The sequence below is a fragment of the Nestor notabilis genome, unplaced genomic scaffold (genome assembly GCF_000696875.1).
Source record: "Nestor notabilis isolate BGI_N333 unplaced genomic scaffold, ASM69687v1 scaffold1842, whole genome shotgun sequence".
NCBI lineage: Eukaryota > Metazoa > Chordata > Aves > Psittaciformes > Psittacidae > Nestor > Nestor notabilis.
Genome location: NW_009918554.1, coordinates 34,533 through 60,788, shown reverse-complemented (window position 1 = coordinate 60,788; position 26,256 = coordinate 34,533). Strand labels below are relative to the sequence as shown.

The following is a 26,256-nucleotide window of genomic DNA, read 5'->3' as shown; positions in this document are numbered from 1 at the left end:
AAAAGAAATGGCAAAGAAAAAGAATCTGCTTTGATACCCCATCATGGCTTGTCCAGTGGTCTCATCTCTCCACATCTTTCTTGATGTATCATAAAAATCCATCATGGAATTATTCTGGGGAAAACAAAATCTGTAGTTATGCAAATATTTGACTTGTGCATCAGATCTGGTCCAAAGACCCTTAAAAATCAGTGTGTATAAGCCAGTGAGGTTTGACCTGGCCTGTTACTAGCTGCTGCGGTCCAGGTGGGTGATAAATGAGAGTGCTCCACTAGGAAGTACAAAAGCAAAGGTTGCACAGCTTGCATTGAGCTCGGCGGCTGTCAGAAGCATGACAGCATTTGCAATGCAGTGATGTTTCACTTCAGGTTATGCTCTTCCACAGTTTTACTTGGAAGCTTTGATGAGTCACTCGGATAAGCTTTTTGACATGCTTGTTTTGGGAATCTCATGCAGCCATGCTGCATGGTTACCTGTCTAAATTACCAGGAGAACTGCCTGCCCTGGGGTGTTTTGGCATTTTTGAGGTGGTTCTAGTTAGGTCTAGGTGCTGAAATTGAAACACTTTTCTCTAGATACTTACCTTTCAGACTGAATTTGCCATGAAAAATGAGTGAAAGTTTGGAGAAGGTGGGAGCTCTTAATATATGAAGTTTTATCCACTTGTTTTGTCCAACTCCGTATGCTGACTCGCCCAAAGGCCTCATCTCTGTCTCTTGATAATAGCCCTCATCACTGAGCCCTTCTCCATCTGCTTGTGATTTATATTCGTGTCATTCCCAGAACTTTTCATTTTTAAAATGGGAGGGCTTTCCATTTTCAAATTGAGAAGCAAGGTAGAATTAATGTCCAAGTCCATGGCCAGTCCATTAATAAAAACGCTTGTGTGGATTTGCATTCATAGAATCATAGAACATTTTGGGTTGGAAAGGACCTTAAGATCATCTAGTTCCAACCTCCTGCCGTGGGCAGGGATGCCTCACCCTAGACCATGTCACCAAAGGCTCTGTCCAGCCTGGCCTTGAACTCTACCAAGGATGGAGCATTTACCACTTCTCTGGACGGCCTGTTCGAGTGCCTCAGCACCCTCACTGTGAAGAACTTCTTCCTTATATCTAACCTGAACTTCCCGTGTTGCAGTTTGAACCCATCACCTCTTGTCGTGTCGCTACAGCCTCTGATGAAGAGTCCCTCCCCAGCATCCTTATAGGCCTCCTTCAGACACTGGAAGCTGCTCTGAGGTCTCCACGCAGCTTCTCTTCTCCAGGCTGAACAGCCCCAACTTTCTCAGCCTGTCTTCATACGGGAGGTGCTCCAGCCCCTGATCATCCTTGTGGCCTCCTCTGGACTTGCTCCAGCAGCTCCATGTCCTTCTTATGCTGAGGACACCAGAACTGCACACAGTGCTCCAAGTATTCCCAAAAGTATTAAACCGTAGTTTCTCCCCATTCTGGCTTCCATTTAAAATGTTCAGATCTACGTGTCTGCACACAGCAGTAGGAATTAAAGAGATGAACAAAGAGAATTTTTACTCAAGTCTGCATGGCATAGACACAATTTATGGATGTTAACACGATTTTCTTATGCCAGGCTTAGTCTTCTCTTAAAAGACATTTGATCAGAAATAATATCTTTTATCTTTGAACTCCCCCCTTATTGTTGTCTAGTATCTTATTCTGGTGGAGTAAGCCTTTTGTTCCATCTAGTAGCATAGCTTCAGTAAACAATCAGCAATGTAATTGCTTTTCAGGAGGTATTTTCATCCCCATGCAGGATATCAAAAGAATATGTTACATTAAAGAGGTGTCAGACAGCGTAACTATGAAGACTCCTAAATTGAAGTCACCTCCATGTCCTTCCTCTGCAGTAATGCCTGCAAAGCTGGGTGGATAGTGTGGCTTTCAAGATGCTTTTCCTAAGCAGTTGCATTGAGTTCTGCTTTCCTACCTCCTGCTGACATGCAGGTACTCCTTTTCACTCAGAAGCCTTTTCTTTACACAGGAATCGCTAAGTGCAGGAGACAACAGTAAATTTTGTGCATGTTATATCTGTGTGCCAAATCAGAGCTACCAGTAACTACCTTGCTTGTGATTACAGTTCACACTATAATTACAGAATTATAGTTTGATCTTAATGTGGTGTAACAAATGTCTCAGCTTTTTCTTCTCAATATCAGAGATACAACAATATATTTCAGAGATACATAAATAATATCAATATCTGAAGTTTTTCAAGGCCATACCACCATGGAAAATATGTTCGAGAGGGTTCAGGATGTTTAATGTCCTGACTTCTTTTTCCAGCAGTAAAGTATTAGCAGGACTTTCTAGCCCACACTAACATACTCTGTTTCTTCTGTGCAATGGAAGAAAGAGAAGCTTCTGTTGTAAGGAACGGGTTATTTTATACCTGGAGGCACTTGGGTAAGCTAGAGCTTGCTCTGTGATTATCTGGGAAAAGCATTACTTAATGGTGAAATATTATTGACTTAATTTCCATTTATGTTCTTCCATATTCAAAATGAGTGTGTTGTGATCACATAAACCTGAGTACTTAGTGGAGATATATCCAGTGGTGGCCAATGACCCTTATGTATATGCACAGGAAAGCATAAACACATCTATTTGTATCAGTTATCTCTACCAATATGCAAGATGCATAGATGCAGAAGAGCCTTGAATTCTACCTGTGGGAATTCTGTGAAACCTGCTGTGCTGTGTCCATGCTTCCCTTACCATAATGTCAATGGGCCAATGTTTGACTGAATAATCAAATACAGATCTGGAGCAAAACAGCTGAGATTTTGATAGAGATCCCATACTTCCAAACAGAAGTGCCCAGACTCAGCCACCTACAGCTCTGCGTAGTCGTTTGTCTTCAAGTGGCTTAATTTGTTAGGGGTACTGAGAGCAGGGAAAAAGAAAAGATTTAACTGGGACAGGCTGCACTGGTGCAATAGGCTCTATGAGCTTTTGGGGGAATACCCACCTTCACTGCTGCCAACTGTAGCAGAAAATATCTTATTTGTGCTCCACTAACAAAGGATTAGACTCCATCCTTCCCAGTCACGCATAGAGACAGAGGTGATACAGCCCCATATGACAGTACATTTTGACTTTATCAAAAATGAAGAAAGCAGAAAAACTCAAAACCTTTAGGAACTTCATTCAAAGGTGGTGGGAAAAGGCCCACAAGCTTACAAAAGCTGTTTGTTTTACAGTGCAGCATCCTGGAAAGTTGGGAAGTGTCAGCTAACCAGATGCTTTCAAACATAAGCATCGTCTCACAGGATAACATCAATTCCCCTGTTCTTTCTGGTGCGCAGGCTGTGTTGCAAGGGAACACCTGTAAATCTGGCATTTTCTAACTTTCCATCATTTGACGTTGCAACTTAAATAACTTCTGGGGTTTCTTTACATGCAGGACACGTCCACACATAGGCACACATGCACTTGTCGAAAGCACTTGCTACGATGCATTATGCTTACTTTTGAGAAAAGTTAATATGATCCTGGAGTTTCCATAATGGCTAAATTGGCTTTTACAATAAATTGTCACCTCTTGGTGAGGATCTTTAATTTAACTGATCTTTTTTTGTGCAACTTGACGCTGAGTGCATTGTGGCACTTCAGTGATAACAATAATACTAATATATGGATTCAGTCTGCTGGCTCTATCAGCCAGAGAAGATATTTCTTTGTGTTATGGTCATGGATGTTTGTATTGAGAAAATTCAGCCCTAAAGAACAAACTTATTAATGCCGAGGCAACTCAAGTCTTTAGCCATAAAAAGCAGAGAAATCTAGGTGTCAAGGAAATTACTTTCATTTATTCATTTCTTCCACAGAGGCGAGCATTTTTGTTGCTTGCTATAGACATTTCACAATAGCAAAGGAATTGCATCTCTAGGGCTCTGAAGTGTAATTAATGGTTCACTCCACTCTATACCTAAGGAAAAGCTTTTTTAATTACCTATCAAAAAGGATTCTGGAATTGATCAAATAGTGCTATCAAGAGGGCAGACTTGGTAAATAGACCTCTGATTTGTTCATTCAAGGATTTAATAACAGTAGCTAGTGTGAGGCCAGTAGCTAGAGAACAGTAAGAGTTTGTCCTTCAGTGACCGGTGAGCTCATGGCTTTTGAGAACACAGGAATGCTACCTTCAGTTTTAACCCTTTGTTTTGGCAGTAGCACTCTGAAAACTTACTGTGATATTTGAGCCATCAGTCGGCAGCACTCTTGAGCCAAAGCATGTGTGTGTTTGCAAGTTGTCTGTTGTGAGAGGAGGATCGGTGGTCTGGTACAACAGCCCCTGCCTGAGGCTGTTGGAGCGGGCAGCTCCTCTGCCCGTCTGTGTTGGATGTCCCTGCAGGAGCAGGGCAGGAAGGCAGATGGCTTTCAAAAAGCATCAGCTTTTGGATCAGTGGAATGGAGAAGGATAGACCTGGTATTAGTTGATTTTTCTCCACCTCTGCAGCTTGCTCTGCCTCGTGACCCACTTTTCAAATCCTCCAGGGACACCGGGTATTTGCACTGCTTAGAAAAATGACACAAGAATCTCCAAATTAAAACAGACCCTTAGGATTCCTCTCAGGGTAACCAGAGTGCAGCGTAAGGGGCCCCTTTGCAAGGAATATTTGAACTGGAACAGATCTAGCACTTTTCAGGGATCAGAATTTCTGACGAGCAGAAAATGACAACTGAAAAGAACCCACCTAAAAATGTTTTGTGTCAGGCTGAAGCCTCTCCTGTAAAACGATTATTTAAGCTAAATGTTTAGAGCAATGGAACATTCAGTTTCCTGCGAAAAATTTTGTTTTAAAATAATGTTCTCTATCACCACATTCTACCAATACTTTCAGATTAATGTCAGGTCACAGTAAAGGGAAATATCAGTGAAAATGAAGCATTTCCTTTTGACAGTGTTTCGCAATGACAGTACAGGCACAATATTTTGATTTCACTTAGGTTTATTTTTTAATAGGAAACTTTTTGACTTCTGTTGTTGCACCCACTCAAATCTAAAAAACCCATGCTAAATTGTGAAAAAAAAAACATTTTGGCTATTCTGATTGCACAGATGATGTAAGTTGAAGCAGAAAAAAGGCAAAACAGAAAATGAAGCAGACAAAATTACCTCTGGGCAATGGATTGGGATGGTTTATTGGAGAGAAATTGAGTAAGAGCTGAAACTAACTGAAGTGTTTTAATTAGATCCCAAATCAATGTCCAGATGTGGCTTTTGAACAGTGCGAAGGGGACATGTGTGTACACGTGCTCTGGGACTTTATATAGATCTCAGCTGGCTTTGCCAAGTTACACAGGCTGGGCATTTTCCTGGGGCTGTGAATCCCCTACAAATAGCACAGGCGCCTTTGCACACAGTATTATCTGTGTGCACAACTGGTTACACAGCTACAGATACAGCCACGTTTGAGCTGACTTTTCGTATTGCCCAGGAGCAGAAGGAACTGGTGTGGTCTGAGTAAATCCCTTGTGCTGCTTCCTCTGTGGAGAAGCCAGGCTCTGAACAGCTACTGCACAGTCTTTAGTGCTGTAGTTCTGACTCAGTTCATTTGGGGTATCAGCTGGCAACCTAAATTTGCTCATACTGCTGCCTCTGGGCCAGCTGTGCTGATCTGTGTGTCCCTGTGTATGCCGAAGGCTTATCACTGCATGTTGGGAAGCGTTTCCTATTTGTTGTAAAGGGCTCAGTCTGGAACTGTGTAAAGCTCTCCAGGGAGGAGAAAAATCACCTGCTGCTTTGGCTGGGAAGGGAAACTCCTTGTGGTACTGGCAGCCAGCCCCTGTGCTGTGCACTCCAGTGCTCTGTGTTCGTACTGTACCTCTGAGGTTGTCACTGGGACCTGTAGTCGTGACTTGACCCTACTTATGGAGATACTGGAGGTCTTCTCCCAGCCTCTGCTGGAGCTCTGCTCGCTTTGCATAAATAACTATATATTAATTGGAATGTGGACTCAAACCTTGGTCTCCAGAATTCCAGGTCACCATCAGGGCTTTCAATATTTAATGTTATACAACGTTAAACCACTCCAGTGAGAAGACTGACTGAGGAACAGGTTAATATTGTGACTGTGTTTCCCAACAATGCTAAAAAATTCTTGAGAAACTTTCCAATGACTTTGAGGCCATTATCAGGAAGTTCCTCAGACTGATTTTGCTTGGCCAACTGCAGTAGGGCAAGACCAGGAGGCAGGACCATGAGACCTCTGCATTCTGCTTTGTTCTGCATAGGGGTTGGTCACCCCAGAGGGTTTGGGTACACAGTACCAAAGGTTTTTGCAGGACATGGCTCCTAAGCAGAGAGTCCCCATGGGCCAGACCCCATGCTGTGTCTGTAGTAGCAGTGCTGGACACATGGCAATAGCTCACAGTTATTTCTGATACTGAATTCAGGTTTTCTGAATTCCCATTAGATAGATTATTGATTCCTTTTTGTTTAGTGCTAGGCTTTCCAATTAAGTAGTGACTTTAATTATAGCACGAAGTGTATAACATAGACCTTGATTATTAACACTGGCCCAGGGGATAATGAAAGAAGGAGCAGCAAGGATAAATTAAAAAGAATCATAAAAACAAAACAACCTTTTCCAAAACCTCACCTTATGTTCAAATTCAGTGATTTTCTGTTACATTTTTGCAGTGTCTTTGTGTATATTAATTGTTGAAGACAAGTTCTGCATGACTGTCAGCACTAATAAATGTAGATTTAGTGAAGGCTGAATTTGATTAACTAGGGAGCATGAAAAATAACTGATTGCAATGTTGTGTTTAAATGCAGTGAGACTGGAAGCCATTCCCTGCAATTTGTCTGCACCAGAAAGTACTCTTGAATACATGAATAGTTTACCTAAGGTGGGTTGCATAACACTGACTAAAAATGAGACATCTAATTTAAGGTGATTGACTTGGCTTTCTGTGTAGTCAATGGAGAAGAAGAAGACAGGGTAGCATTGCTTATGATGTATATAGTGTGTGATGTCCTCTGGAGGTATCTCCCTTGGGAACCTAGGATGACAGCTTAAAATAGGATTTCAAGTGAATCCAATCCAAACTGTTAAATGTTCCAAGGCATACAGAAACAAGGGAGAATTTTTGTATTAGCAATGCGTGTTGAAGAATGACCTGACAGCATGGGCAGCCTGGGTAGGGTCCTTACCCTGCAGCTGTGGAGGCAAAACTGTGGATGCAGCACAGTTTCAGCTGCGAGGAAAATTAAAGATGATCAAAAAGCTGGTTTGCATCCGTCCATTTTTCTTACAGATCATAAGATAAATGTGTCTCCTGTGACCTGCACATTTGCAGGTGCCTTAAGCACAATTGCTTTAGAGACTGCAGTAATTTTCTAGAGAGCCACAATGTTTTCATAGCAGGAGTATTCCCTCTGTAAGAAGAGCAGTGGTGGGGTGCTGCCTTCACATTGTGTATGCTCTTCTTTCAGAGGGAAATATGGATCTGTAATGCAGAAATACTGCTGAGATCCAGCCATGACTTGCAGCTGTCTGCAGCTCTGTGTTGGCATTTCAGTTTCTTCCTCTTCCCTCCCCTGGGTCCATGGCTGCTAGTTGCCCGCTATCACTTCCAGGGAGAAAAGGGTATTCCTGTACATTCCTGAGCTGTCATGTTATGTCACACTCCATGATATCACATTTACAGGATAAAAAGAAGCAACAGGACGAGTCAGGCAATGAATGCAGGGCAGTATTTCTTTTCCCTTTATGTTTCCTTACAACTCTTTCTGTTACACTACACCCGATATCCTTCTTTACGGCTTTGAAGGAATTCTGCTAGTGGTTTGAGGTGATGTTCTCCTTTTCTTTCTTACAGTGTGCATGCAAATTTAGTTCTGCTGACAATGTGAGATATGTATTATCTCTAATGCCTAAAAATTAACTAGTTTTGGCTCCTATTTTATTTAGATAGCTTCTGTCATATAAGAAAGTCAAGGTTTCAGGTCAACTAACATCACGTGTTTGGTGGTGGTGGTGCTGTTTGCATCTCCATAATAAAAACATGAACAGGCCAAAAAGTCAGACAATTTACTCTTCTGTCTGAAATAAAACTGAATTGTGAACTCCAACTTGATGCAGTGTTTCATTTTAATAGTGTCAGCTCCTACTTGTTTTGCCTGTGTCTTGTGTTTTGAGTGAATTTAGTGCTAATAAAAGTGGGAGGCTCTTAAAATTAGACAGAGCCAGAAGTACCTGCCAGTTACAGGCTAGCAAATGTAAGCTCCCTGTCTTGGAGGCTCTAGGTGCTTTCCAAGGTTTTGTTCCTCTGAAGCAGCATCTGCCAGTTAAGTTGTTTGATGATTTTATGATGTTGAAGTATGGGGCCTCTGTTGCCTGTTTCTCCAGCTTTCTGAAAAGCTTTTGGCTTCAGTTGTATTGCTCCTAAGCCTTCTGCTGTGGTCTCAAAACCAGGTCACCTTGCTGGCTGCAACTCCAAAGAATGTCCACAGACAGTTGCTTTCCATGTAGTCTGTGCACTCTGTTCCCGAAGTTTCTACCAAACCAACTGGCTGTCTCAGTAAGAGATCATTGTGCGATGCTGGCCTGCATCCTTTTGGCCACAAGAAATCCTGCAGCAGCTGAATGTTCCCACCTGGAGCCTTCCTTTGAAACATGGTGCCAGCCCTGAGGAGCAGGAGCTCCAGGCCTGTGCCTTGGTGTCTCCTTTGTAAAGCCAGCACCAGGCTGATCGCTGTTGTCTATATCTTGACTGTCCAGGCACGGTTAAATAACCCTTGGGAAGCAGGCATAATGGAGTATGTGTTACTGAGCCTCAGAACTCCAGGGTGGTAAAAAACCCACTCTCTGCAGATAGGAGGGGGAGGTCTGGGTGTAAAATATGGTTTAAAATCAGATTGCTGATCTCTGTGGTTCTTGATGATTCTGTGCATTGAGAGGAATGATCTTGTGAGCACTGGGAAGACAACTGGAATACTTCATTTTTCACAGAACTGTGGTGGACCTTTTAACTAGCTCAGATGTTGGAAAGGCCCTGGGGAAATTATGTAGAGAATTATGATATAGCTTATATATTGTATAGAGATCACTTAAGCTATGACAGGAAGCCATTCAGTGGAGAACAACAGAGCTCACTACCCAGCGCATATACACATCTCTCCTTATATTGCTGAATTAAACAGAGAAAATGAAGACAGTTGTCATGCAGACATTAGGCAAAATCCAAATCCTCACAATTTTTTGGTGGTGGTGTGACAGGATCTATCAGTGAGGCATTAGGCAGCTTTAAATCACAGGAGGGTTTGTCTCTGTATACGGCTTATGCACAAAGCTCCTGTTTCTCAGTTTCTAGACATGAAGCCCTCCGGAGCTGCATTTTACCTGTGTGAGATGCCTTCAGGTTGTCAAATAGTTCCTTAATTAGTTTACTTTCTTATTTGCTCCAAGGGATGAATATATTATTTATTCTGTGCTCCCAGACTTCTGTTAGTCTGCATTTATGTATTTTGTCTTCAGAATGACCTAGCACTGGGCTAGCCTCTAGGGTAGCATGAAACACACCTCTCTGGCAGAGACTGTACTTCAGACTTGACTAATGGTAGAATATTAATAGCAGCAATAATAATTAAAACAGTTCACTAAAATACCCTGGGGTGTTGTTGCTAAGTTAGACTGTACCCCTAAACTTCCAGACAAAAGGCATAAATCTGAGTTATTTCTACCCATAAAGTGAACAGCTGTCTCATTCAGCAACTGGAGTAAGCTTTCATCCCCTCCGTGGATGTTTCATTAGGACACAGTTCTCCCAGAGGGACATGGTGCAGTTTACATTAAGCTCAAGATAAAAATGACATTGAAGCTTTGCTCCTGTATTTTCTACGCTGCCTGAAAACAAATGCATGACCTACAGCTAGTTCATTGGCTTATTGCCTTGGTGTTATTAACCCACATGTACCCGAGAGATGGAGAATTTGTGTTCTGTTTGCTCACAGAGGAGCACTCAGCTCCTTTGCCTGACAATCTGGGAATATCTGGAAGCAGTGGGAGGAAAGTTTCTCTAAGTACAGGTTTGAGTAAATAGTCTGGATGGAATAGGTTGAATGTGTCTGTCAGTAAATGAGGGATGAAGAAGGGCATGGATGTGAACACAGGCTCAGGCTGCTGGGCAAACAATTAATAGGAAGAACTTGTTCCCCCAGCACAGAGCACTCACTTCTAGGTTTCTTTCTGATGGCAAATTCATTTCAATCTGCAAACACTGAGGATGTGACTTCAAAATGCTTAGGGTCTATGAACAAGTAGAAAAAACCACCAGACAACATAGAGTAAAAGAAGAAACTGGTTCTCAGCAGGCAGATTGGGCAGGAGCAGTGTGTGAGTGTTGAAGTGTTACGGTGGCTGCAGGTTCTCAGAGGCAGGAAAAGACTAGCGTGTGTCCTTGGCTTGCTCACATTCACAATCACACTGAAGTACCTTGCCTGGTCTAGGATGTGTGCCGAATTTCTGTCAGCCTGAGTGAAGAGAAAACATATGTTGACCTGTTTTTCTGAATTAGGATAAGAGCTCATAAATGTAAACCCCCCCCATACGTTGAAGTGTTTTGCTGCGATGAAGTGTATGCCCTAGATGTTAGCTCTGTGCTAGACAGTAAATGTGGCTGGAGTTCTAGAAAACATTTTTATTTCTAAATGTAACCAGAATTAACTTAAAATGCAAGGGTTTTCTAAAGTGCCCAAAATAATTAGAAGGTAAGAAACTGCTGTTAACATGTAACTTCTAAGTGCATGAAGTTGTTGAATACCATGCTGTTCACCTTTAGCTAGCCTTTAATTTAAACAGAAGCTATAAAAGTGCAATTAGGCTCTAGTCCAATGAAGCGCTTAAATATGTTCCTAGTTTTAGGTGTACGAGTAACCTCAGCGAAGTTAAGACATGCTGAACTGCTTTACTTGAATAGGACATTTCACAAAGAAGTTACAATACGCAAAGAACAATCCTGCAAGCATCACTGGGAAAGGTGTAAAGAGGAGTAAAGTCCCATCTGCACTTCAGGATCTGACTGTTTTCACCACGCTGGTTTTGCCTAGTGATTTATCCTAGGGTCCTGATCCAAAGTTCGTTGAGATCTTTGGATGTGCTTTATCATCTGCTGTTAAAGAGGTTTAGTTTGTCAGGCAGTTCCCTATCCCTGTCTACCGAGGGCATTACATGTGGCACATACACCTTCATTTGTCCTCTCTGCTTGACTTGGAGACATGCCTTTTACAAACACGCTGCTACTACCACCAGGCTCTCTGCTCAATCCCATATAAAGCATCTAAACATCATGGATTTAATACTCCTGTTTTCAGTGCTAAATCAATGTCCTTTATGTATTTGTTCTTGGAACACTGCTCTATTTGAACCGTAATTCTTCACACACACCATAAACTTGGTCTGTTTTCACTCTGATAGAAATTGATCATTTAAAGCATGAGGAAAACCCCTGTGACTACTGTTTAAACATTTCAAGGCTATTGCTGGTTAGCCAAATCAGCTTCTGCATCAGCTCAACACACCATGTGCTGTGATTTCCAGGGAAGCATCACCTTTCTGGGCTACAATCAGCCTTGCAACTGTTGGGACAAGGCAAACTTAAGAGCTTCTCACTATGGTTTGGCAGGCATTGAGGGGATGGGTTTACTCAGTTTATGACTGACCTCCGTTTGCTTGTTTACTCCTCCAACTGTACCATATTCGTACATAGGTAGAAAGAAACATTCTGCTGCATAACAGGATTTGACCAGAGATTAAAGCTGGTCTCCTGTGAAATACGCTGGAGCCCATTAAAGAAAGGATTGTTCGCCAAACGTTATTGTATGTCCTCCCAAGACCATAAAAAACATTGTTAGCTGAAGTAATCATGGAAAATGATTGCATTCCTCTATCCTCCTCCTTACTGCAGCATGGCAGCAAACCTGTAATGAAATCTGTGAAGAGCTCTGCAGCAGTTACTTTGAAAACTCTTTCATTGCCCTTCATTTCGAGATAACGCTGTGATGCTCAGCCTCTGTCCTGCTGTGAGGGATTGAGAGAGTCAACATTAAACAAAAGTACCTTGAAGTTTTAATATTAAATACTTGCAGTCAATTTTTTAATAGTCAAGAATAACTTTCTGTATTTACATATTGTTATCTGAATAACAAATAGCTTCAAGGATACAGCAAACTGTTCTGTATAAATGGAACATGGTGAGTTTACTCATATACATTATTTATTGAAAATCATTCCTTTGATTTCATCCACTCCACTATTTTTCCCTTACATATGGCATGAACTTGGAGTGCAATAAGAGAGACATTTCAGAGAAGGTGATAAGGTAGGTAGATAGATAGATAGCCTGTTACCTTCTCACACCTGCAGACATGCTGGGATTAATTCTTCCTTTGCCACAAAGATCCTTTCTTGGGATGCACCACCTTGAGTGAAAGAGTACTTCTTAAAGGGAAATCTGCTAGAAATCACTGTTGGAAATGCAGCTAAATAGCTGACTTCACATCACTAGCTGGAAAGTAACGACCCTTGGAGAAACAAGAAGTGGGGCCACAGGGTAGCAGCCAGTGTTGTAAATGCACCCTGAAAAACATTTTCTGGCTTCTTGAATGGCTCTTTCTGAACTTTCCTCAGTAGAAAGATGAGGTTTTAGTTCTGGTGAAGCACTGGGATGAGAGTATATTCTCTCTCCTGCACAGACAGCATGGTTTCCAAACTTAAGTTTCAAAAAGTTGCAAAAAAGGTAGTTGTTTTCTGAGTATATTTTGCTGGTAAGAACTTAGGATCAGAGTGCTGCTACTGTGAATTGGCAAAATGCCTTCAGTTTCGCCTTCACCTAGCATCAATTCATGGGTTTCACTGATGTTTGTGTTTCACTTAACATCGAGTTCAAAGAGCTCTCCACTGTCAAAGCAGAGCTTTGGAAGACCATGTTTCTGTTTATTTTTTTAAAGACAGTTCTTGTCTACTTTTTACTTTGAAAGGATGCAAGCCAAAAATCCAGTTGGAACAGGGACCAGGATCTTCCAGAAATCTTGAGAATCACTTGACAAATCTAAATAAGCCATTTGTGTTTAATCAGCTTAAATTAGGCAGAATACATGTCACTGCCCTGCCTTAAACTTCAGTACAGCATCATTAAAAATGAAGTCGTATGGGGGATACTTTTTCTTTGGGGATTTTTGAAGAGCATTTGAAAGCAGATTTCAGTTTCTCCATTAATTTCCAATCAGCCTAATGCTTTGTGATGCAGGATGCATACAGCCACTGGCAGATCTGAATGGGCACACTAGGGGCTAGAGTGGAAAATTCTTACAGATGGTATTTCAAAACATATTAGTGACTCAAGTTAAGTTACCAAAAAAAGGCAAGTACTTTTTACTCCAGAAGGATCTGAGCATGAGCTTTCAGCTGTTTTCCATGTTATTACAGGGGTTTGTTCTAAAAGTGATTGGAACTAGTTTTAGCATTTTTAGATGTATAAATCAATATGAGTATTAGATGTGATGGCATGTTTCTGGTATTGTTTGCCTGAGGAAAGCCAGAAATAGCTCACTGAAATATCAGACCTCTTATTTTATGCATGTGGCAGCTACTTTTGAAGAGTCTAATAATCACAAACGTAAGGGTTACTATTCTTTATAAGCGGGACCATCTTTGTGCTGCATATGTAACTATGCATATGTATTGTGCTATCAGTCACTGATTGACAGTTCTCAGGGCTTTCTACCATACACATAAAATAATTTGTCATAGAGAGGGAGGGATTAAGCCAAATAGAGCAACAAGTATGTTAAAAAACAAAAGATACAAATGTGTTGGGGTTTCTGTGCAATGAAATTCGCTGGTTGTACTGGCCTGGAATTTCCAAAGAAAGGAAAACAGACAGAAGTGAATGTCTGGGTCTCGAGAAACGCTTGTCCCATGTGCATTATTGCAACTTCACAGGGAGCTTTAAGCTACCTGTGGAACTATCCCACCTTGAAAGGGCTTTCTCCTTTGTGGAAGTATGACAGGACAGAAATTCCTGGAAATACAATCTCTTCTGTAGGAAGTAGGACAGATAATAGAGAGTTTTAAAGTAGAAAAGACATTTATTTTCAAAAGGCTGCAGATGTTCTTCATGCTGCAGATCCTTCAGGCAATGAAGTCCAGTTGTTCAGCCTGGGAATGTGGGAAATTCCCAGGACCAGATGTATGCTGGTAAATTCATGGCATATTGCAGTGATTTGTTTCTGGTTGATATTAAAAGACACCTTTCCTTGATACAGGAAATGTTTGAGATTAGCACAGAAACAAGGATTTGGCCTGATTTCTTCCTGATGAATGTTTGTGACTTCTTTCTGAGACTTTTGGATGCAAAGTAAGGAAGAATGTATCAAGGAGGTATGCGAAAAAAGCTGCTGGGAATTCACACAGTATGGAGTAGATTTAAGATCCCAATTTATTATAAGCCTGAAAATGACCATCGATAGCACTGTGCACTAGAAAAGCTGGAGGACAGATTATTTTAGCTGACTTCCCCTGACTCTACTTTAATATGAAGCACTAAACCACTGTGGGAGCAGGAACAGACACAGTTTGTTCTCAGGAACAGTTGAGAAGGTGTCTTTATTTTAATGAATTTTTTCTTTAGGGATAACTTCAGGTACATGCTGCATGGAATGTGGCCAAGGGAGCAACTGAAGTCAGCTGGAAGTTATTCAGGGAATCTGACCATTTACAGAATGTAAAGTCAGAGGGGTGTTTTAAATAACATGTACTATGAAGACGATCTCTCGAGCAATAGAAAGGGCAGTTGTTACTTTGACATCGTATTTAGCTCCTGCAAACCTGTCATTCAGTTTATTCTTTCAAGAAGAATCAGGCAATAGAGCTCAAAATTGGCTTTCACTTTAACAATGAAATGTTTTTCATTGTTAAACGTTTGTTTAACAATGAAACAAATTGTTAAAGCAATTTGTTTCATTGCTTTAACAAATGCTTTCTTTGCTAAGGACCCCAAAAATCGGTGGATACAGGAAGTCAGTGTTAATGCTGAATGTCCAAATAGTGACAGAAGTGTTAAAGTACTTGCAGAGGTGGAGTGAATACCACCCCAATTTCTTTAGCTGTGACTCAGGGGAGGAAATTCCCCTACAAATCCTTTGGTCATTAGTGTTGATGGGTTTTTGGAGCTGCCCAGACTACCTAGCCTACAGCACCAACAAGAATTGCACTGTGTCTTGCACCTGCACTTCCCCAAATAAATTCAGGATAAAGGAGAAGGTGTGGATTTTTATTCTCTACGAAAAATCAAAGTGGAGGCTGTTCCATAAAGCAACACAGAATGCAAAGAAATGGCCATGCTTCTAGTACCACCATCAGTTCTAGGCTTTTTTGAAAACAACAGTCACTCTTCTTCTTACCTTAGTTGAAAATACAGCAGGCTGTTTCTCTCAGGATACATAGAGCATCAGTGTTCTGTACGTCTGCTCTCTTGTTCAGTTGTATTTATATTACATGAATCTTAGTGAATGCTGTCCTTGAGCTGCTGGAGGAGAAAGTAAGAGCAAGTCTTCAACTCAAAAATTGGTTTGGGTTTGTTTTTTTTCTTTCCTTTTGGATAGGGCAGAAAAATCCATTCTTAAAAGAAAGATATGGCATAATACAGTTAGCACCTTCTATTGAAAAGGAGAATTAATTAGGAAGGAGTTGGAGCCCTCTGCCTGACAGATTGATGGTCCATGAAGCTAATCAGTTTTGTAGCCTGTCAGTGCTTTTGCCACAGACTGATCAGCAGTTGAATCCCATGCTAGGGAAGGAGATGTTTCCAGCTTGTCACATTTTCACTATTCACTATTGTGCCAATGCGGAACAAGCACATAATGCACGGTTATTTCTGCATTTGAAAAGTTACTATTACATCCAGCACTGGCTGCAAAGCCTCAGTGCCTTTTCTGGAGAAAGAAGTCAGGCACTGAACGAGCCACTAGATTTAGTGATTTAGCTGTTGGAAATCGGCTGTGCCTATAGAAGTCACAGCAGCATTTAGCTACCAAAAGCTAACCATGGATATAAGATTACTCCGAACCTTTGATTTAACTGGGTTCAAAATACACATCGGCCTGGTGATTAAAAGTACTATTTGTTAACATTAATGAGCAAGGATTCAATAATCTTTTTAGTGTTTGTCTTTGTCCTTTCATTGATCATGCACCCAAGGAAGTGCTGTTTCACCTCTTTCCCCTGCTGTGGCTATAAAATACAATCACAGGCCATTCTGCAGCTTTCAAGGTATGAAGCATGTTGGGGGGTTTTGTGCTAAAGCTGCAGAGGAGGTTTCATCAGGTTTGTGAAGGAGAGGAACCCACAGTCATCTCCATCCCCCGTGGTTCATTGGAAAAACCTTGATTTGGAAATTAAAAGTATCTTGTATTAAATGCTTTAAAGATTCATGAAGCAGCTTTAATTTTGTTTGCATTTTTTTTTCCTGAAGGGGAAAGCTGTCAGAAATCTCTAAATGCATTTCCTAATCCATTTCCAAATTCGGTATATTAAGGTCTGCAAGCAAAACTCATTTGGGGAGCTTAACAGCTATGCAGACAGGAGAGAAGGCAGGAGAAAGAGAGCAGAAAAGGTTTTTCTTTCCCTGGTAATGCACTGAGCTACCTGCATGGCTGTAGTGTCAGTCATTCACAAAAACCAATGCAATTCAAATGGACTATAAGCCTAGCTCTGATAAATAGAGGACTTCCAGGTTTTTGTTGGATCAGGTACAAATAGAGTAAATACTATCAAGGAATGAAGGTTCAGACAAAGAAAAATCCCTTCCCTTTATTGCCTACCAGCTCACAGGGCTGCCATGAGCAGGCTCACAAGCAGCTGAGAAGCTTTTGTTTTCTCAGTGTCCCATTTTCTAATCTGTGACCCTTTTTTTGTGTTAATACATGATTCTTTTCCCAAGATTCTGGTCTGGCAGCTGAAGAGCCTCTCCTGTTTTCTTATGCCTGCATAGACAGTGCTCACAGTTGGGCTCAGGGGGGCTGGTTGGGAGATGTTCATTTAAGGAACTGGTTCAGTGCAAAGGCAAAAAAGAGTGAAAATCATCTCCAGGATAGAGAAAAATGATCTGACATCAAGGTCTCACTCATGTACAAAGGAAATACCTCTGGGTTGCCAGCCAAGATCTGCAGTAGCAAATACAGAGCAAGAGTGCTCAAAGACTCTTCCCAAGACAACAGCAGGATGCCCCAGGTTTGATGCTTGGCATGTTGCACGAAAGGTGCCTGAAGGGCTGTTTCACATATCAGGTCTCATCCATCCTTGGCTGGTCCTTGGAAATTATTAGCTATGGCATCATCAGCTTTTGCTGGAATCACTAGTCCTGAATGCATCCAGCGGTGTGTTTCTCTGCAGCAGACCAATCTGCCTGGAAAGAGACACTGCTTCTCATGCAGTCCTCAAGTTTTTCACTGGTTATACACTGTGAGACCTGGTGACAGTTCATAATACTAATTTAGAATCATAGTAATGTGAGCTATGCCTGGCCAGCTTAGGCCATCGTTAGCTACCACAGAGGTCAAATGAATGCTCTAAATTCTTTCTGAACTCAGAATTGTTAGGCAGGTGTTAATGAGGCCAAGTTTCAGCTATCAGTTAATGTAATTGAACTCCCTCTGGGTTTCTACAGTTCATAATGTGATCAGACCTAGTGCAGAGAAGTGGTGAGCATAGTGGTACCCAGCTCCCTTCCCTGGCAGGGTGCTGGGTGTAGTGTTGGTGCTGTGGGCTCCCCAGGCAGGACTGCCTTAAACACCTGGGCGTATATTTGTACGGTTTGATGTCTTCACCTTCTGGTTGCTTTGCTTCTCAAAAGAAGTGACTAGTCTTGTGTCAAGCTCCTCTATCATTAGTTTGCTGGATTCCTGCCTGATGCTTTCCCTCTGTCTTCAGGCTGCTGCTCCAACTGTTTTCTGAGAGAATGCTCTATGCCTTATTGAAAGCCAGGAGGTTTATTCTAGCCTTACTTTTCTCCTGGAGCTTCTCTGGAATGAACTTTCTCCTGCTGCCATGCGTCAGGGCCAAGATCAAGGGCTGTACCATGGAGGACTTCCTGTGTCCTCCTGACACTTGACTTTCTCAGCCTTACATACAGGCACAAGGGAATGAATGTCCCACTGCAGTTCACTTGGTCTGTTGTCAGCATCTGCCCAAGCAAAGGTGGTTGTGCTGTGATGGTGAGTGCTTGCGTGTGACTTGCTAATGTCACTATTTTCCTCAGAGTATCAATAGCTGGTTAGAGTTTCTTGGAGTGAAGGAAGTATTAACTGTAAATTGCTGCAGCTGGTATCTAATTACAGAATACATTGGGAAGTACTTGGGCAGCAATCCAACAAAGCACTTAAGCACCCAGTGACTTTTAAGGAAAGGTCTGGGATTGCTCGTGCTCTCAGACATCATCAGAAGTGTTTGATAGTGGACCAGTACTTTCTCCTGACTACTTCAGCGCATCCATCTCATTTCCTGAAGTGACTTGAGGAGCTGGGAGTTCAAGGTTGACTGGAAGTCTGCAGGAAATAAACTCCTAAATCACTGCTGTACTTTGAAATGTCTACTCATCCGGACGGCTGCTTTTGCTGTTCTTCATCCTTGCTGTGATAAATAAAAATATGACAGCTTTTAAACCCCTGCTAAATTCTGAGGTTGGCCTTTGCCCATCTAGATGTTCCTGTTGCACAGGGGCTACACAAGATATTCTAATAGGTAATGGTTGGGGTGCTCTTCCCAAATGCAGACAGAATGCCATTTTTCAACTCTGTCCTGCTAACAGGGAAAGGGGAGAACTGACGGAAGGGAGGTTGCAGTGAGAAGTGATAGGAATTACTTACGTTGGGTGGGATAACAAATTCAAACCAGCATTTTATCTAAAGCAGTCCGTGATGCCCTACAGTGTAAGTAATCATTGAGAACCAAAGCTTGAGAAGTCTTGTGAACCAGTGAGAATGTGGAGCCACACTTAGGATAATAATGCATTAGTTTGGTGTGACAAAGAAGATGTAAATCAAAAGTGGAGGTTATGGTTTAGGTCTGCTGGTTTTAATATTTGAATTAGAAATAACGATTTCATCAGAACCTAAGTGGAGGAGAAGCTCTGGAGATCAGTTCTACTCAACCTTTCAGTCAGGACAGGAGCATGTGGCTGAGTGCCCAGGTCTTTCAGTTCACTCGCCAATAAAACAAATACCTCTTACTCCAGAAGAGTTCAGCAGAAGTTTGTGATCAGAAGATAAAGGAAACACAACCTAATCCACTGAGGTCCTGTACTGTTTCACTGGTTCCCTGTCTTTTCCTAGGCAAAATATTTTGGTCCTTCTACAAATGCCTCTGCTTCTGACATTTGTGCTCATCCCATGTTTCCTTTGGTTGCTTGTCCCTCCACATTGCAACTGCTGCTTTGACTGCACTCTCATTCTTGCTATACTTCCTCCTCCTCTGCCTTGCTCTTTCCAGACTTCGGCTACATGGTTTCTTAGCTTCCTTTCTTCTGTGCTAGCTCTTGAGTGCTGATGCAAGACCCCACTAGGATGCATGAGCTGGGGTGGACTCCCTCCTCTGCCTCACTTCCACCATCAATGCACCCACTCCTTGGGTACCAGTCCAATTCACAGAGATGCAGTTTACTGCATCGTGCTGATGCAAGTGAGGCTCTGAAGCAAATTGCTGTCAGATCAAAGATGTCCCTCATCAAGGGAAATCTTGCAAGGTCCATATTTCTAGCTGATGGCTCTTTCCTGTTAGTGACATATTTCTGATGGACTTCTTTGATGTGCTGGTGTGGTCAAGAGGAAAATCACGCTCAAAAAGAAATTCAAAAAGGAGGTTGTGACAGAGCATTCACACCTCCTGTAAATCTCTGTCCTTGTTCCAGGTTTATTTTTAGACTGTGTAAGAGTGCTGCTTAGCCAGAAATTCTACACAGTGGTCTTCTGTATGGTACTGGCCACCAGCAAGTAACTGTGGTAACACTGTATGACAGGTACTCAAGTCTCTGAGCAAACAGAGCTGGACTGAATAGGAATTATGGATAATTGCTAGAATTCATAACTGATTTCCAGAGGTTACCCACCAGTCAAGTGTTTGTCACCTTCCTCATGCCCCTGGCTGCTGATAGTGGGGGAAAAAGGGCTTGTTATGCCAAAGTAATGAGAAAGAGGTCAGAAAGTTTGATAAGAGCAAGAAAAGTCATTTCCTGTGATATCATTAGCAGTGTTTCAGAGAGCAGGTTCAGTAATTGCTATGGTAATTCTGGATGGCTTTTGACTGTGAGAACACGTTTTTAAAGTTACCGTCTTAGCTAGTGGGAGAGAATTCCATTAAATAGGGCAGTGTGGTGTTACAGGGGAAATGGGCTGGGGGCTTGGGAGCAGAGGTTCTGCTCTGTGCTGCGTGACTTCTCCAGGCCTCCATTTTTCTTCTCATCATAGTGTCTTGCAACACATATGCACCAATGAGCATACGTGCAAAAGCAAAATGTGACTCTCAGGATGTAGGTACCTCCCAAGGTGACATCTCAGACGGACCAGATCTGCTTTGCAAACATTTGAGCAGGGGTGTGTCTGTACAACAGACATCCTGCATTTGTTCTTGCTGCACAAATTGTAAAATGAGAAAGGTGGCAAGTGCTCTTTGTATGGGTGAATGCAAAAGTTGCTTGAGTGGATCCTGGCTTTAAAAGCATGAGCTCTAATTATGAGTTAAGAGCAGACCTTCTGATGGTGCTTCTGGGAGCACAGATAGGCTATAGTGGTGTGGGCTTTGGGCTTTCTCCAGGTTGTTTTTGAGCAATCTCACTGGTATTTCTTTGGTTTCCAAGAGATTCTTTTAACCTTCCACAGAATGACAACTGCTGCAAGTCTGTGTGCATCCAGACACACTTTGGTTTTCACTGAGGCTGCTGCTTCTAGCTATGTTGCTGCTTTTGAGCTTTACAACGTCTGTTAGAAAGAACAAAGCCTGCAAGTCCCTATACACTGCACAGCAATGAGGAGAAGATACTCTTCAGCCTATTTTACCGCCCAGTGGTTGCTTGAGTGTTAGTTCTTTCTTCTCTGCAGGTGCAAACAGATGACCTACCCAGATGACCTGCCCCAGATCTCTGTGGTCTTTATATTTGTAAACGAGGCACTGTCTGTCATCCTGCGCTCCGTGCACAGCGTTGTGAATCACACCCCGTCACACTTGCTCAAGGAGATCATCCTGGTAGATGACAACAGTGATAATGGTGAGCACAAGTAACTTTTCCTCTAAGTACTGCATCCTGTGTGGTTAATAGACATCAAAATGGTGTTTTGTTACTACTACCTGAAATGCTTTTTCTTTTTCAATGTTGGGATGAAACAGCATTGAGTCATTCTGCATTTAAACAACTTGGGGAGGAAGGTCATACATGCAACACTGATTTATGGCTAACAAGCTAGATCACAAGATGATGTAAATTAACATACCTCTTACTGAAGTCAGTAGAATTTACAAGTTTGTTGATGAGAAGGTTGATTGAGCCACTTACACAAAGTTGTGAGTAAATATTAACCATTCGTATAACAAATAATCACGATGTGGATAAACCCTGCTGATTTCATTGAAATCCTCACAGGATGAATGGCATCTGCATGGGCAATCTTCATCTAGAAATGATACTTTCCTCCAGATTTTCAGATCAAGAGGAATATCATCATTAATAGACTAAAAGGTTAAATTCTGCTTTCAAGGAAAAGTGCAGCGACAGATTCTTCAATTTGGACGTAGGGAGTAAATTAAGACTATGAGAATGAAGCAGACTGGGCACAAAGTACATGCCTATTTCAGGCCATCTCATTCATTAATGTAAAAATAACACAGCACTCAAAAATCAAAATATTGGTGAGCATAAGGATGCTGTTGATCAACATGTTTCATAGGACAGGCAGGTTTGAAGAACTGTTAGGATACAGGTGACTAGCGTATTGTTGTGTTTTAACTTGTTGTACCTTATACTTCTACAGCTGTTACATCTTCTCAAATCATATTTATTAAAATAAGGCTCAAGCTTAGCAATTCCTCCACAGATGAAGAGCTTTAAATCGTTCAGTTTTAAGTTGCATTCCTCTTCAAGATCCCCAAAGAGAAAGGAGGGTTGAGAGAACATATCACTAAGTTCCAAGCAAAACCAAAAATAAGTTCCAAAACCTATAGATTTAAGAAATTTTTTGTCCAGTTCTACTTTCAGTTACAGCAGTGTAACTTATGGAGTAATGGTGTGAGATTGCAAAGTGCTTGGGTCCGTGTAATACGGAGGATAACTGGACGCACTCTTTCTCATTGAACTCTTATATGGCTTTTCTCTGTCATTCTTCTAGATAACTGGAGATTTATCAGGTCTTTGATTTCACTGATAATGATTCTATTGCGTAATATAGATCAGAAGAATGAGGCTTCTAATGTCCTGGAAGCTTCTACTAGTTTTCCTAATAAATACGTTTGAGTAAAAGCCTCATTATGAATAGGCTGCAGTGTAAATGAATTACCAAACTAGATTGATTTAAAAAAATAGACCATTTTGGTAATTTGCCTGTTCATAAGCCTATTGAAATGAAGCTGAATAAAGGAATGAATGAGTTCTGCTCCATCTGTGGTTGAATGCCTGAAAATGAACAACAGAGAAGAAGTCTATTTGAAATCTTCAATATCCATTTAGTTCAATGGGGAAGAAGCCTAGTATTGAGGAGTCTTAATTATATTTAAGGGAAAACCTTTAAAATTAAGGGAAATTAATTGTGAGCTGAATTAGGTCTTGACCCAAAATCCATTGAGGTTATTTTTCAGACTCTTAATGAATAGCATAAATCAGAAAAACAAATCACCAGACTGTAAAAAATTGCAGACTGTTACACTGCTGTAAGGTCAGAATTGCTCTTCCAGAGGCCGGTTGTACTCTAATGCAAATAATCAGAGAATTAGGATAGTGATTATTTAATAATATTTGTACAAACTACCTCTGCAAAACAATACTCAAATCCATGAGATAAAACCTGTGCAGGTCTCTCTGAGCTGATCCCCCTGGAACTAGTCCATGCCCCAACTGTGGTACTTGTTTTGTATCTGTGAGACTGTCTAAGGGTTTAGGAACAGTTAGGATCTCTATCTGTTGCAGAATAAATGAAAGTAAAACATAATGTTTCCGGACTTTTCTCATTCTGAATATTGGTTTGGGGTTTTTTTTGTCTTGCAGTTGAGCTAAAATTTAACCTGGACCAGTACGTCAATAAAAGATACCCAGGGCTGGTGAAAATAGTGCGCAATAACAAACGAGAAGGGCTGATTCGAGCCAGGATCCAAGGCTGGAAAGCAGCAACATCTCCTGTTGTTGGCTTCTTTGATGCTCACGTTGAGTTCAACATTGGCTGGTAAGTTGTTGGCTGTTGCCACAGGCAGAGCAGTACAGTTACACCATGCCCTTTGTCTTAGAGGCTGTGAAAGTGTTTTGCTCAGCAACAGGAAAGCTGAGGGATAAGACGGCTGTAGGCTGCTGTTGTCACATTAGCAATTACTTCTGAATGATCATCTTGATCATTGCAGCATTGACAACAATCTTCTGCAATGACTGCAAGATCCATAGGAAAGCTCTTGTGCCTGTGCTACTACATCTCAGTGGAGAGAGAAGTAATTTAAACCACAATGAATCCAAAACCTCCAAAACAGTCAAACGGGGAGACACCACTAATGAGGGTCTGGACTGGTGGCAGATGCATGCCTTCAAGTACTCTTTTTTTATCTCTCTTTGTCATTTTCTGCAATTTCTTCTCAGAAACTTGAATACCAATCTGATTTTCTCATAAATTTTCCTTGTATTTCATTTGAGGGAAACATTGAATTATTTCCTATATTTTTAATGGGGCTTGAAATGAGCACGCTTTTCCTCATCCCCTTTGTTTCTCAAGGGAGCAGTATTGGCTGTGGCAAGCGCAGTTTTGGGCTTAATGGGCCAGATCTGCAGTTGGAGTAAATCTTTGTAGCACCACTTAGTGGCCGATGTTTGGCGTTACTGGAAGTCGGGACTGGAGGAACTGGTATGGACAGTCAGCTAAAAAAAGGCTGCCGGGACCTTCAGTGTGTAAAATGTGTATTTTCCAAAGATACACTTGTTTTTGCTGCTGATGATGCAGGGATATGGTGCAGCTGATTATGTTCTGCGGTTCTGGGAGATATCCCCAAATTAAAACTAAAAATAGCTGTACTTACAACCAGAGAGAAACTTCATTGCAGAGGAGTGGAATGTTTATTTTTGTATTTTCATGAATATCTTGATAAAATGGAAGATGCAATAAAGTAAGTCTTGTAGTGCAGCTGCTTTATGTTCACCCTTTTTTTTTTTCCCCCAGGACTATGAAAGACCATAATAGCAGTTGTAGTAATTTTCTAGAAGCTAAAGAGCTGGTTTAATTTATTTATTTACTTTTAAAGCATTTGAAATAAAGAAATTTCAAATCATTGCAACTGTTCATGTAGCGTAACATCAGCTATTGGCCAGGATCAGGGACTGGGGGGAGTGTGCTCAGGGTGTTTCTCCTGCCCAAGCTAAGGTTTCTGACCCTTGCAGAGAACGTTGCTATCACTTCTGTACAGGACATAGAGATCTTACTGATGTGCTCTATCCAGCGAAGCTAGGCAGTGGTGTCAGTAAGGATGAAGAGGTTTTATTGTGGCTTTTAGGTTTGTTTGGGGTTTTTTTTAACCTTACTGCTTTGCATTAATATCAGAAAGGGTTGAGGCAGGAACCTAGACTCTGTAAATAACAGTGTGTGTGTATCGGAGGTAAAAGCATTTGCATTTACTGCATCCTCCCTGGTGTACTCTGCTTTCAGCAAGTGTGCTGAAGTCTCAGTACAGCCTGTGCTGCTGCTGTGAGACCACTTGGCTTCTGGAGTAGCCTCAGAGGATGAATAAGAATAGCAAATGTGCCCCGGAAGCATCCCAGATCCCTTTGTTTCAGAGCCGCATGCGGAGGCTCAGTGTTCCCTTCTGGCGTTGCTGCTGCTGTTCCCCTCCACCTCTGGGCCTGCTGATGGCCATCTCAAACCTTGTTCTACTTTTTTCCTCCTAGTTTTAATTCTGTCCACCTGTGCACATGCAGTGCCTGTCATCTCAATTTCCATCTCATCTTTTACTAGGAGGGACTGGAAGTCCTTCCATCTGGATGACTTTATTTTTTCCCACCAGGTTAACATTACCCCTACTCCATAACCCTATAAAGGTGGTAGTCATGTGGCAGTATCTTGCTAAAGTACTGCTGTTCTATTCTCCTATTAAGTCTCATCTTGCATTAATATTTCCCCCATTTTCAATGTATATTCATGTCCTCAGAGGCCACATGGATTGCTCCCACTCAAAGCTGTCTATGGATTATTTGTGAGGCAATTAAAAAGAAGCCAATTCCTTTACCACAGAACAGAGCATTAGCTTTCTGTTTGGTTTGTGTTCCATCTAAAATTCAAGTACTTGCAGTGCAATTTTAGTCTTCCAATCTATGGCTGCTTTACCTGCCTAAGCAGTTGGCAGATGAATTCATAAACAATCAGCGAAGGACTTAATCAGTTTGTCATGAAATATGCAGGACATTGAGAACAAAAAAAATTTCTTCTTCAAATAATAGTTGCCGCATTTATGAGTGACCCTTTGCCTTTCACGACTCTATAGTGTTTTATGGGCTTTCACAGCATTACTCTCTAGGGACGCTTCTTGTAAACTAAAATACAATCTGGTAAGATATAAAGAAATACTCCACAACCGGGCAGGTCAAATTAACTATTGAATTATTTATTTTGCTGTGCTTAATTGCTGCTCTTTTGCCTCTCAGGTGTTGAAATGTATTAGCACAGAGCAGAGATTTTCTACTGACTTGTTCCCCTTAAGGCTTCTAATAACGTGAGCCAATACTGCTGCTGTGAGAGCAGAAGTGGAGAGGAGTAGCTGAAAGGGAGGCCAGTGCTATTGATTCTCAAATGGAATTTTAAGTTAAAATTACATGATAATGTACATGTACAGTTCACATGTAAAATTCTATCTGTCCTGCAGTAGAGCCATGTCTGGTTTTAACTGTACTTAATGTCAGGAGGAGTCAGCAACCCAGCAGAACCAATAGGTAAAAAAGCTCCTGTGCATTCCTCCCTGGGGGTATATTTAAGCTTGTTAATTCAGTTTCCCCTTCAGTCCTC

The 26,256-nt window shown here is 41.5% G+C and overlaps 1 protein-coding gene across 1 annotated transcript in view; it reads left to right on the top strand.

Moving 5' to 3' along the window:
* Positions 1–26,256, top strand: part of LOC104401998 (polypeptide N-acetylgalactosaminyltransferase 9-like) — a gene marked incomplete at its 3' end in the record, with an annotated part of 74,709 nt that overhangs the window by 30,539 nt on the left and 17,914 nt on the right. The window contains exons 3-4 of the mRNA XM_010009755.1: positions 21,121–21,287; positions 23,274–23,448. Of these exons, the coding sequence (XP_010008057.1) occupies positions 21,121–21,287; positions 23,274–23,448 (342 nt within the window). The remainder of the gene's footprint in view (positions 1–21,120; positions 21,288–23,273; positions 23,449–26,256) is intronic.